This window comes from Balaenoptera musculus, chromosome 15 (genome assembly GCF_009873245.2).
Source record: "Balaenoptera musculus isolate JJ_BM4_2016_0621 chromosome 15, mBalMus1.pri.v3, whole genome shotgun sequence".
NCBI lineage: Eukaryota > Metazoa > Chordata > Mammalia > Artiodactyla > Balaenopteridae > Balaenoptera > Balaenoptera musculus.
In genome coordinates, this window is record NC_045799.1 from 16,255,086 (window position 1) to 16,267,517 (window position 12,432).

General features: G+C 49.4%; 1 protein-coding gene across 1 annotated transcript in view; it reads left to right on the forward strand.

The window, feature by feature from the left end:
* The window catches only part of JPH2 (junctophilin 2), a 62,566-nt gene that overhangs the window by 19,891 nt on the left and 30,243 nt on the right, over nucleotides 1-12,432 (forward strand). The window contains exon 2 of the mRNA XM_036827382.1: nucleotides 4,797-5,589. Within this exon, the coding sequence (XP_036683277.1) occupies nucleotides 4,797-5,589 (793 nt within the window). The remainder of the gene's footprint in view (nucleotides 1-4,796; nucleotides 5,590-12,432) is intronic.

Consider the following 12,432-nt stretch of genomic DNA (forward strand, 5'->3'; position numbering starts at 1 on the left):
AAAGAAGGGAGATAAAAAAAAAAAACCTTGGGTGGGGGTTATAATTTTAAATAGGGTGGTGAGGGAGTCTTCAGTGAGATGACATTTGAGTAAAGGCTTGAAGATGGTGAGGGAGTGAGCCATGCAGATATCTGGAGGAAGAACATTCTAGGCAGAGCAGACAGTAAATGCAAAGGCCCTGAGGCAGGACCATGGCTAGTGTGCGGGAAGAACAGCAAGGAGGCCTCTGTGGCTAGAGTGAAGTGAGGGAAAGGGGAGAATGGGAGGAGGTGAGGATGGAGGAGTGATGGGGATGAGATCAGGTAGGGCTTTGTGGGTCACTAAGGACTTCAGCTTTTTCTCTGAGTAAGAAGGAGCAGAGCAGCGTCGTGATCTGGCTTATTATATTTGAACAGAATCCCCTCTGATAGGTGTGTTAGGGAGATAATGGTGGCTCGGGCTACCATCTAGCAGCAATGGGGGTGGTGAGACGTGGCGAGATTCTAGATTCACTTGGAAAGTAGAGTGGACAGGATTTCCTGATGGATACTTGCAGGACACTGTACTGGGTAGGGGTTTTTTTTTTTTCCTTAAAAATTTATTTATAAATTATTCATTTATCAAATCAACTTTATTGAAGGATAATTTCCATGCAATAAAACACATTTTAAGTGCAGTCTTTTTTTTTTGAATTTTTGAATTTTATTTATTTTTTTATACAGCAGGTTCTTATTAGTCATCAATTTTATACACATCAGTGTATACATGTCAATCCCAATTGCCCAATTCATCACACCACCACCACCACCCCCCCGAGGTGCACAGTCTTGACAAACATCTACATCTGTGTAACCACCAGCATAGTCAAGATACAGAACATTTCCATCAACTCAGAAAGTTCCCTTGTGCCCCTGCACAGTGGATCCCCCTTACCCCTCTGGTAACCACAGATCTGCTTTCTATCACCATAGTTTAGTTTTTTCCAGGCTTTCATGTCATTGGAATCATATGATTTGTCTCCGGCTTCATTCCCTTGGCATGTTTTTGAGATCCATCCATGTTGGTGTGTGTTTCAGTAACATGCTACTTTTTATTGCGGACTAGTATTCCATTGTGCGGTTGAGTGCAGTTTGTTTATCCATTTTCCAGTTAATGGACATTTGGGTTGCTTCCATCTTTTGTTGTCTCCCAAAGAAGCCGGAAAACAGGTATTATTTTTCTACTTTCCAGGTAAGGAAATTGAGAATCAGAAGAAGTAGCTTGGTCAAGGTTCCCCAGCTTAGATGGTGCTTGAAACCAGTTTGTCTCTCTCTCTGTGTTTCTTTCTGTCCTCCTGCTTCCCACACAATGTGGCCCCATGTGGATGAGCTTGGAAAATGGAGCATAATAGTTTTCTATCTGTCTCCTCACATTTTCATCCTTTGTACCACACTCTCATTTCTTTATTCTCTACACTTGCCACATAATCCCACTTCCCCAGCTTGAGTCAGACCTCAGTTCAAATCCCAGTTCTGCTTCTTCCTCACTGTGTGACTTTGGGCAAGTCACATAACCTCTCTGAACATCAATCCACCTAAGAAATGGAGAGCATATTTGCATCTTCCTTTGCGAGGTCATGCCCAACGCTCTCATCTCTCTCTGTCTCTCTCCGTTTCTCTTTGGCCCTTTTATAGTTGATATTCTCTGATCATTGGTTTTTCGTGGCTGGTCATTGAAGGTAGGTGAGCCCTGCTGTCCTCTCACCCCTGGCTGTTCCTGCCTGCCGTACTGAGGGGCCAGAAGCACCAGACACCCTCCCCAACAAATTAAAGCAGAATTTCAGGTGGCAAGGCCCGGGGATCTGTATTTTATATTTAGCTTCTCACATGCAGCCAGGATTGAGAACTGTGGGCTCAGAGCATGAGCTTTGGGCATCAGATAGACTTGGGTTTTGATCCTGCTTCCTTGGTCAAGTCTAGTAACTTCTCAGATCACCAACTTCCTCTCCTGTAAATGAGCATCTGCATGAGACCCACCTCACAGGATTGCTGAGAGATGTAAGTGAACCCCCGCCCCCCGCACTGTACGTGATCCTTGATGGGGTCTCTTCACACACAAAGGGCTGGGGCGGGGTAGGCGTGGGACCCTGAGCTGGAGCAGTCTGTGCTGGGAGGGGCCGGGCCGCGTGGAGTCATGGGGACTCACTATCCTTAGCCTCCAGAGTCGCGGTGCCCCGATTCCTAGAAGCCCAGCATCTCAAAGTGAGGCCAAACCTTAGAGTCTCATCACCAACATGTCATTGACTGATGGGGCAATCGAGCCTGTAAGAAAGGAAGAGAGTCACCCAAGGTCACACAGTGAGATGGCGTTTCTGGACAGGTTCAAGCCAATCAATCAGCAAATATTTCTGGAGCACCTCTATGTGCCAGGCACTGTCCCAGGTGCTGGGGATACATCAGAACAGAAAACAGGAAAGATCCCTGCACCCACAAGGCTTCCATTCTAGCAGGGGAGGAAAAGCAATAAAGCAATAAATATAAATAAATAAGTCATATGGTATGTCAGAAGGTGATAAATGCTATAGAAAAAAAAAATAAAAGTAGATCACGGATATCTTGGTGCTTGTGGGGACACAGGCAGATTGTAGTTTTAAATAGGGTGGTCAGGTAGTCCTCAGTGAGCAAAGACTTGAAGGATATAGGGAGGAAAAGAGTTCCTGGCAGAGGGAACAGCCAATGCAAACGTCCGAATGGGAACATGCCTGTTGGGTTGACCTTAAGAGTCCCTTGCCAGCCATCCTGGGTATCTGTTGGCAAGCCATTTGGTTTTTTTGGTTAACCAGGGCAGCACATCAGCTTGTATTTAAAACAACGGCTCTGAATTTCCCCCCCACTTCAGTGAACATGTGTCACGCACTGTTCTACATACAAAAGGCACAAAGATGAAGGCAGAGAGATAGCTTTCAGTGGTGCTGCTGCAGAGAGAAAGACCAAGAAGGTAGAACAGCTGTGTGTGTGGGTGAGGGGAGGTGTTGAGTTGGAGATGCTGTGTAACATCTGGGGGAATCCATCTCCAAGGCAACATGTGGAGCTGCAGAGGGGAAGAAGTTGGGGATATATTCGGGAGAATCTGCAGGACACAGATGGCAGTTATAAAAACACCAGATGATGCAATCACCCAGGGAGGATGGGGAGGAGGTTTTGGACGGAGCCCCGGGGAGCACAGCCTGTTAGGATGGGGGTGGAATACGAAGATATTTTGTCACCTTTTTATCAGCTTGTTCATACAACTCAGGTGACCTCACACACTAGCATAACTTTGTAAAATCACAACATCACACATATCTTTTCTTTCTTAGTTTTTCAGCAATATTAACTCATTTAAACCTCCAACAACCCTATGAGGTAAGAGGCAATTGTTACCTGTTTGACGGGTGAGAAAGCTGAGCCTCAGAGAGGTTAAGTCACTTGCCCAAGGTCACACAGCTAGCAAGGGCAGAGGCAGGGTTCGGACCCAGCAGCCTGGCTCCGCAGTCTGTGCTCCTAACCATTACTCTGTGCTGCCTCTCTATTCACATCGTGGCCACATGCACAGATTCTATTTCCCAGGAGATGAGGTATTCACACTCACAGACACGCAAGGCCTTCTTGTTACCAGCTCCCTGTACACGCCATCTTGCGTACACGTCGTCTTACACGGTCTCAGTTTCATTAATGCGCACAACTTCACACACTCACTCAGCCTCGAGTGTCTCAGATTACTTTGGGCTTTAACACTCAGATGGCCTTGTGTACTCAGACCTCACACATACCAATAATGTCACCTCCACTGGGCACTCACTCCAGTGTGTACACACTGCATCATACACTCATGAGCTCACAGAGTCAAAGGACACCGATAGGCACACTCCTAACAGTCTTCTCTACCCATGGCCTTGCACAAATACACACTCGCCTGTGCCCTCCAACATTCACACCGCTATGCAAACTCACCGTCTTATCCATTCATGACCTTGGACTTTAACGTCACCTTGCACACTAGGATAACGATGCACACGCATTTAACCTCACATACCGACAGAGCCTTGCCTGCTCACAAGTTTGCACTCTTTGATACTCTAGCAGTCTTGCACCCTCACTCAACTTTGCCTTTCCTGCATACTTAAGACCTCAAATGCTCTCATAACCTTATATATGTCCCATGCTCACGTGATCTCGGTGCACCTCTGTGCACACACTGCCTTGCACACTCAAGCTTCTACACGCACACTCACAAATGCAATATTCACGCTACCGCACAAACTCTCTGTCATACCACTCGCGCTCTGGCACATTCATTTGCTCTGTGTGATTCCAAATCTGTGCACACTCACACAGCCTCATCTGTGCCCACAACCTCACACTTAAGACGGCCTCACTCAACCTCACCCGATTTCGCACAGTAAAGATCCTGGCGCATTCCCACCAACAGAAATATTCACACCGGTCATGCAAACTCCTTCCGGCCTGTCCGCTCGTGTCCTGGCACGCACTCCCGGGGCCCCGCCTTCCCGCACAACTTCACACACTGACACTCGGCGTCACACCACCTCACTCCATCTTGCACGCTCGTGGCCTTGCCACGTTCCCACCGACGGAAATATTCACACCGCCACGCAGACTTCTGGCTTGCACACCTTTGTTCTCCCACACTCACTCACGCAACCTCACACACTCAGAGCCTCACCGGCTTTGGTCACTCCGCCCTCCCTGCCTCGCAACGGCCTGGCCTGCGCCCGCCTCGGCGCCCCCGGGGGCCCCGTCGGGCCGCCCCACTGACCGCCCTCTCCTCGCCCGCAGGGACGTACCAAGGCCAGTTCACCAACGGCATGCGCCACGGCTACGGCGTGCGCCAGAGCGTGCCCTACGGGATGGCCGTGGTGGTGCGCTCGCCGCTGCGCACGTCGCTCTCGTCCCTGCGCAGCGAGCACAGCAACGGCACGGTGGCCCCGGACTCGCCCGCCTCGCCGGCCGCCGACGGCCCCGCGCTGCCCGCGCCCGCCATCCCGCGCGGTGGCTTCGCGCTCAGCCTCCTGGCCAACGCCGAGGCGGCGGCGGCGCGGGCGGCCAAGGGCGGCGGCCTGTTCCAGCGGGGCGCGCTGCTGGGGAAGCTGCGCCGCGCCGAGTCGCGCGCGTCCCTGGGCAGCCAGCGCAGCCGCGTCAGTTTCCTCAAGAGCGACCTCAGCTCGGGCGCCAGCGACGCCGCGTCCACCGCCAGCCTGGGCGAGGGCGCCGAGGGCGCCGACGAGGCCGCGCCCTTCGAGGCGGACATCGACGCCACCACCACAGAGACCTACATGGGCGAGTGGAAGAACGACAAGCGCTCGGGCTTCGGCGTGAGCGAGCGCTCCAGCGGCCTCCGCTACGAGGGCGAGTGGCTGGACAACCTGCGCCACGGCTACGGCTGCACCACGCTGCCCGACGGCCACCGCGAGGAGGGCAAGTACCGCCACAACGTGCTGGTCAAGGGCACCAAGCGCCGCGTGCTGCCGCTCAAGAGCAGCAAGGTCCGCCAGAAGGTGGAGCACAGCGTGGAGGGCGCCCAGCGCGCCGCCGCCATCGCGCGCCAGAAGGCCGAGATCGCCGCCTCCAGGTAGGACCCCGGGGGTGGGCGCAGATGGGCTGTGCCCCACTCGGGGAAGAAATCCTGGGCCAGGGCAACCTAGGAGGCCCTGTTTCGGCTTCTTTCTCCATCAGGGGCTCCTCCATGACTCTATATAGAGGAGTCTATATAGAGGGTTCATTGGAAGTGCTTCGGGATCTCATGTCACCTGTTCACCCATCCATCCATTGTCCAGACATCCATCCATCATCCATCCATCCATCCATACACTCAGTGACTCCCATCCACCCATTCACCCAACCCCTCCCTTCACTTAAACCTTACATTCATCCAACCTTTATAATATCAACGTGAACAACCATCTCTCTACCCACCTATCCACCCCACCCACCCAGCCCCTTAACTTCCTGCTTACTCATTCAACCACCCAGTCACACCCATCCATCCACCCAACCACCCATTCAACCACCCAGTCACCCATCCAACCAACCAGCCATTCATCCACTCACCCAACCCCTCCGTTCACCCAACTCTATCCATCCTGCCACCTCCAGCCGCTCAACCTCTCTAATATCCACCCAGACCACCACCCATCCACCCAATCATCCACCCATTCAACTTTCCATCTTTACACCCACCCCACCATGCAGTCATCCACCCATCCATCCACCAGCCATTCATCCAACCACCCAGGCACCCATTCAACCACCCATCCATCCCCTCATCCCCAGCACCCACTTCCACTCAACTTCTCACATCCACTGAATCACCAGCCATCCTATTCAACCATGCATCCATTCACCCAGACACCTTCGTTCACCCAGTTACCTCCATTTATCCAGTCACCCCATTACCCAGTCATGTTTCCATTCACTGAAACAACATCCACTCCCACCACCTACCCAGTCATCCAACTGTCCATCCATTATGCATCCATCCAACCGCCTTCATCACCCAACCATACTTAGATTCAACAATCCATCCACCCTTCCATTCACTAAACCACCTCCACCCACCCATCCGCCAGCCCTGCATCCATCCCCCCTCCATCCATTCAGTACCTACCCTTTCATCCATATTCAAGCCCCTCTATGTCTTTTTATTGTACTTCAGAAAAAGTTCCAGTGTTGCCTTCAAAGATTTATAACACCTACTGTGTGCATGGCACTATTTTAAGTGGTTTACAAGTATTGACTCATTCAATCTCCTTAAAGGCTTTATAATATTGGTACTATTTTATTTCCATTCTACAGATGAGCTAAATGAGGCACTGAGAGATAAGGTGACTTGTCCCAACTCACCCAGGTAGCTAGTGGCCAGGTAGTAGGTGGTTCCTCCCCTCCTATCCAGCCTCATTTTCTACCACCCTTTCCTTGGACCGGGATTTTTTTCTCTGTACCTGTCACACTGGCCTTTTATTATCCTTCTCTGGTTCTTCCTGTCAGAAGGCTTTTGTTCCTCCTGGTTCCTTTGCCTGGACTGCTCTTCCTTTCTCTTGCTGCCCCCTTAAGTTTCTATTCCTCCTTCAGAGCTCAGGTCAAGCCTGACCCCCACAGAGAGCTGATGAGGCCCAACCCCCCATCACAGGCCACCTCTCACTCAGCTGCATGGATGTCTTCTTAGAACATCTCGCAGTTGCAACTTTATGCAGCTTATGTGATTTTCTTTTAACCTAATACTTATAAAGAGCTTCCTGTGAGCCAGTCACCATTCTGAGGTCTTTACATACATTAACTCATTTAATCTTTACAAGATCGTGCGGAGGTAGGTACTATTATTATCCCCATTTTGCAAACGTGGCTGAGCTGCGGGGACAGCAGAGCGTGCGGCAGGACAGTGGTGAGAGGTACTAGCCCGTCCCAGTGCCTATAGCAGTCCTGCTGGTGGCAGAACGAACTGGGCTGGAGGCTTTCGCCCTGTGGTCTTCAGGATTAAGCAGACCGAGGGCCAAATCTTGGCCCTACCATCTTTTAGCTCAGACCTGGGCACATCAGTTTGCCCGTCTGAACTTCCGTTTCCCCAGCTGTGGTGCCACCATTGCCTAGTTGTATGTGCTTGGCTAAATCAACCTCAGTTGTCTCATTTATAAACATGGGGTTGGTCTGAGAGTTAAGAAACATAGTGCAAGTCCAGTGGTTCACAGCCCTGTCATGGCATGAGTTCCCTTGGAAGCCAACTTTGAGATGGAGATGAGTGTGCAGGAAGTTTACAGGAACCCTCTCAGGATCAACACCCGTGCCGAAGGGAAGGCAGCAGGATTGGGCAGAGGGAGATGCTGGGCTGCAGTACAGTCTCCACAATGCATCCCCCGACCACAAGGCGCAGCCTGCAGTGGAGATGACCTTCAAAGTTATCCCAAGTGGAGGTGGGGGAGCTGGATCTTTACACCCTCTGCACTGGCTGCAGGCTGACCTCCAGAAAGGGGCATGACCTGGGGCTGGATGGCCCTCCTCAGCCAAGGGCAATCCCTGGACAGGATTGACAGCAGGCAGCATTCTGAGCAGTTGGGTTGGGGGCAGGGGGAGGGGAGGAATAAATCCTTGGCCCTGAAGGGGAAACTGGGTAGCAGATCACAGTATCTACTACAGTGCTGGACAGCTAGCAAGGACTTCATAAATATTACTAGTCATTGTCGTCCTTCGATGAATTCATTTTACAGATGTGGAAACTGAGGCCCAGAGAAGGAAGACAGTATGTTTTAGCCCACCTGACAAGCAAGTGAGAGAACCAGGGCTTCAGCCCCTGGCTTTCTGATTCCAAAGCTTTAACCAGCACATTTTCCCACTCTAAACTTTGTAAACTTTAAATTGTCACGAACGTATGAGTAGTTAGTAGCATTAAGGCAGAAAGGAGGTATGGGTAATTTTCTTAAGACTTCTTGGTTAGGGGCAGAGCCAGGCTTGTGACCAGGCGATCATATAATTTATTGTCCAAACTTGGACACTTTTATGAGTAAAAGGGGGCACTTTTTAAAAATAACACTTTTATGTTGTACTGATTTTAGATTTACAGAAAAGTTGCAAAGATAGTACAGAGAGTTCCCATATACTCTCCGCCCAGATTCCTCTCATGTTAACTTCTTTCATTACAATAATACATTCATCAAAGCCAACATGCATACCTCACTGTTACCTAAACTCCAGACTTTAAGGTGGTGTCTGCCAGCTTTCTCTGCTGTAAAGTTACCATTTTCCCCTTTCCCTAATTTAATCTTTGGAACACAGACATCAAGTTCAGCCCACACTCAGGACGGAGAAGGGTCTGGAATTAAGCTCTACCTTTTGGAGGGGGAAGTATCCACATGCATTATTTGGAATCCTTCTGTACGGAAGATTTGTCTCTTCTTCCAAATGGAACATTTAAAATTATTATGCCAAGTGTATATAGTTACAACAGGTATAAGCCAGGACCGTCCGGGGCCACCCTGGGACACGGCAGAGCTTAGATGAGGTAAGAGCTGAAGCTCTTGATTTGGAAGACCATGAGTTAGAATTCTGGCTCTTCTACTGAATTGCTATGTGACCTTGCCCAAGTTGCCTCACCACTCTGAACCCTGGATCTTGTTTCTTCCTAGGGTTTTTTGGGGGAGTAGATGAGCTAATGCCTGTAAAATGCCTGGCACAGAGCAGCCAGCAGTAAAAGCAGTCATTGCCATCATTTAACATGTTCGCTTTTAAAAGTGAGGAAATGGAAGCTTGGAGAGAAGGAGGGATTTCCCCAAGCTCTCCCCTGCTGGGGGCAAACTCTTGCCCCTCTCTGCCCCTTTGCTTTCCCTGTCCTTCCTGCCAAGGCTGTGCCCTTGAACATGAAGGTGTTGAGCTGCCTCCAAGAAGGCTGCCAGGCCCACAGCCGGGCACTGAGTCTCTGGAGTGAGAAGGTGGTGCCAGCTTCCTCCACGCAGTGCTACTGGGAGGGGAGTGTAGGGGAGATTTGGATTCCTCATCCTGGATGCCCACGGGGCTGGTGGCATGTGGGGGGCAGCTGCCTGACTCGGTTTTAAACTCAGATTGAATTTCCAATTAAGGTAATCTTTGGGTTAGGAGGAAAAGCAGGGTTGTCTCTCTCCCAGGGGCTTTGGTGAGTAATCGGGCTGCAGAGAACAGAAAGCCTTCCCACCAGCCTTAAGGCCCAGGCGGACCTAGGGTTTCTGTCTATTGTGGCCTCAGACTCCCTGCCCTGGGCTTACATGGAAGCTATCAGCTCGAAGTCTAGGATCAGGACAGCTTTCCCAGGGAGAAGGGGAAAGCTGAGAAGTCTCATCCCCTAAAATGGGCTATGGATTGAAAATGATTCTAGATCTGTGCTGTCCAATATGGTAGCCACCAGCTGAATGTGTGTGTCGAGCTCTTGAAATGTGGCTGATGTGAATTGAAATGTGCTACAAATGTGAAACACACACTGGCTTTCAAAGACTTAGTAAGAGGGGCTTCCCTGGTGGTGCAGTGGTTAAGAATCTGCCTGCCAATGCAGGGGACAAGGGTTCGAGCCCTGGCCCAGGAAGATCCCACATGCCGCGGAGCAACTAAGCCCGTATGCCACAACTACTGAAGCCTGCGTGCCTAGAGCCCGTGCTCCGCAACAAGAGAAGCCTGCACACCAGAATGAAGAGCAGTCCCCGTGTGCCGCAACTAGAGAAAGCCCGTGCGCAGCAACAAAGACCCAACACAGACAAAAAAAAAAAGACTTAGTAAGAAAAGAATGTAAAGTAACCTAGTAATAATTTTTTATATTGATTACAGGTTGAAATGATTATATTTTAGATATAGTGGGTTAGAGAAAGTGTATTATTGTAATTAATTTCACTTGTTTCTTTTAAATTTTTTGAATGTGGCTACTAGAAAAGTAAAAAAAAATTATATATGTGTCTCACGTTATATTTTTCTTGGACAGTGTTGCTCTACACCCATTCAGGGCCCTAAGGAAATAGTCCAACTCCTTCACTGACCAGGTGGGGAAACTGAGGTACAGAAAAGGACAAAGAGATACCCATAGTCACTGAGTGATCAAGGGGGAGCTAGCTTCATGGTTCCTGATTTTGTGACTACGAACGCTTTTTGTGATGCCTTTTAAGGTCATGGATACTGGGCTGTGGAGGGAAGCTGGGATATTTGGGGAGGTGGCTAAACTTTTCTGGTTGTCATGACAACACCCTGATAAATGGCTCCCTTCTGGAAGGAGCACAGGGTGTGGTTCAGAGTGGGGCTTTGGCTCTGCCTCTTGCTGGCTAAATTTCATCTTCTCTCCAGACTTTAATTCTTTCTTGTCTAAAAGGAGAATAATGGTATCTACCTCAAAACGTTTTCACAAGGGTTAAATCAGAGACTGTATGTGCAGCACTCAGCACAGGGCTGGAAGCAGGACTCAATGAACGTTAGCTTCTGTTGTCATTGTCTAGGATTCTTGTTGTTATTGTTGTCATGTGCCCCTGCAGCAGAGGCAGGGGCTGGCCTGCAGGAGATCTCAGCTGCCCCAGGGTGTGAGGTTTGGAACATCTCAGGTTTTTGACCAAGGTGGCATCAGTGTGGCCCTGAAAACAGGGCCCCCTGAATTGATCTGTCCTCTGCTCCAACACCTCCCCACCCCCATTTCAAACTACCCCCCCCCACCCGCCACACACAGACACACACCCAGATTGACCCTGGAAATTCCCAAGTTGAATGCAGGGTTAGAGTTGGCTTTGTGAGTTGCTGGGAGGTGAATTTCTTGGGTAAGTAGCTAAGAGCTTGGGTTATGGCATTGAACTGACCCAGGTTTGAATCTGGGTTCAGCTACTTAACAAGCTGTGTGACCTTAAGCAAGTTACCTCACCTTCCTGTGTCTCACTTTCCCTTTCAGTCAAATGGGAATTATGTTAATTCTCTTTCAAAGTACTGTTGCAGAGAGTAAAAGAGATAGCCCATGTAAATGGATTTTGCTTTGAAGGCATGCAAGGAGATACACGCTGTTACAATGAATCCCGTTATGATGAATCATTTTGTACTGATCTGAGTCTCCCTGAGAATGATATCACCCCAAGGGAAGCCTCTGTCTTCTCTCACAGTCCCTACAAATGTTTCCCAAACTTGCATCTTCTGCATGCCAGAGTCCCAATTTTTGCTATATCCATGTATCACCTCTGCTTTCCAATTTAATCTCTATCTTTAAATCAGCTTACTACAAAATACGTACAATTATTGAAAAGGAAGACTTTCGACTCCCTGTTGAAAGTGAGAGACCCATAGCATGGGAAGTTCTGAAAGCAGAATGATGTTATTTAAGTCTGAGGTCAAACTATTAATGCCAAAGATCCTAATCCTGAAGACTGCTTTCTTTTTGCTAAAAAGAGACATTGACAAGAGATTGACAGGTCTGAGAGACCTGTAGGCACCTGACTGAGGTTTGTCCTTGACCAACAAGAAGAATGGTCTGATGCTATTTCAAGCTGTGACTTCACATCTGCCAATGCCCATTTCCAGCACCTACAGGGTGTGCAGACCATCCTGGGGAAGAGGGTCTGGCCCTAGGCTAGGTCCAGGTAGGTCTAGGTAATTACCCATGTTCGAGTCTGTTTAATTTTTATTTAACAACAATCCATGTAGTCCTTATTTCTAGGAGCCAGAAAGATTCTAAGTACCTTACATATATTAACTCACTTAATCCTCGAAACAACTCTATGAGGAAGGTACTATTATTCCCATTTTACAGATGAGGAAACTGAGGCACAGACAGGTTAAGTATCTCAAACAAGGTCATTCCTCTGAGTAATGGCAGAACTGGGAGTTGAGACCCCAGAGTCAGGAGATCTGGTTCTAGAATGGTCTTAACTGTGACCTGACCTTTGGCTGGATTTCTTTCACAAACATTGATTAGCACTTGCCCTGGGCCAGGCTTGTG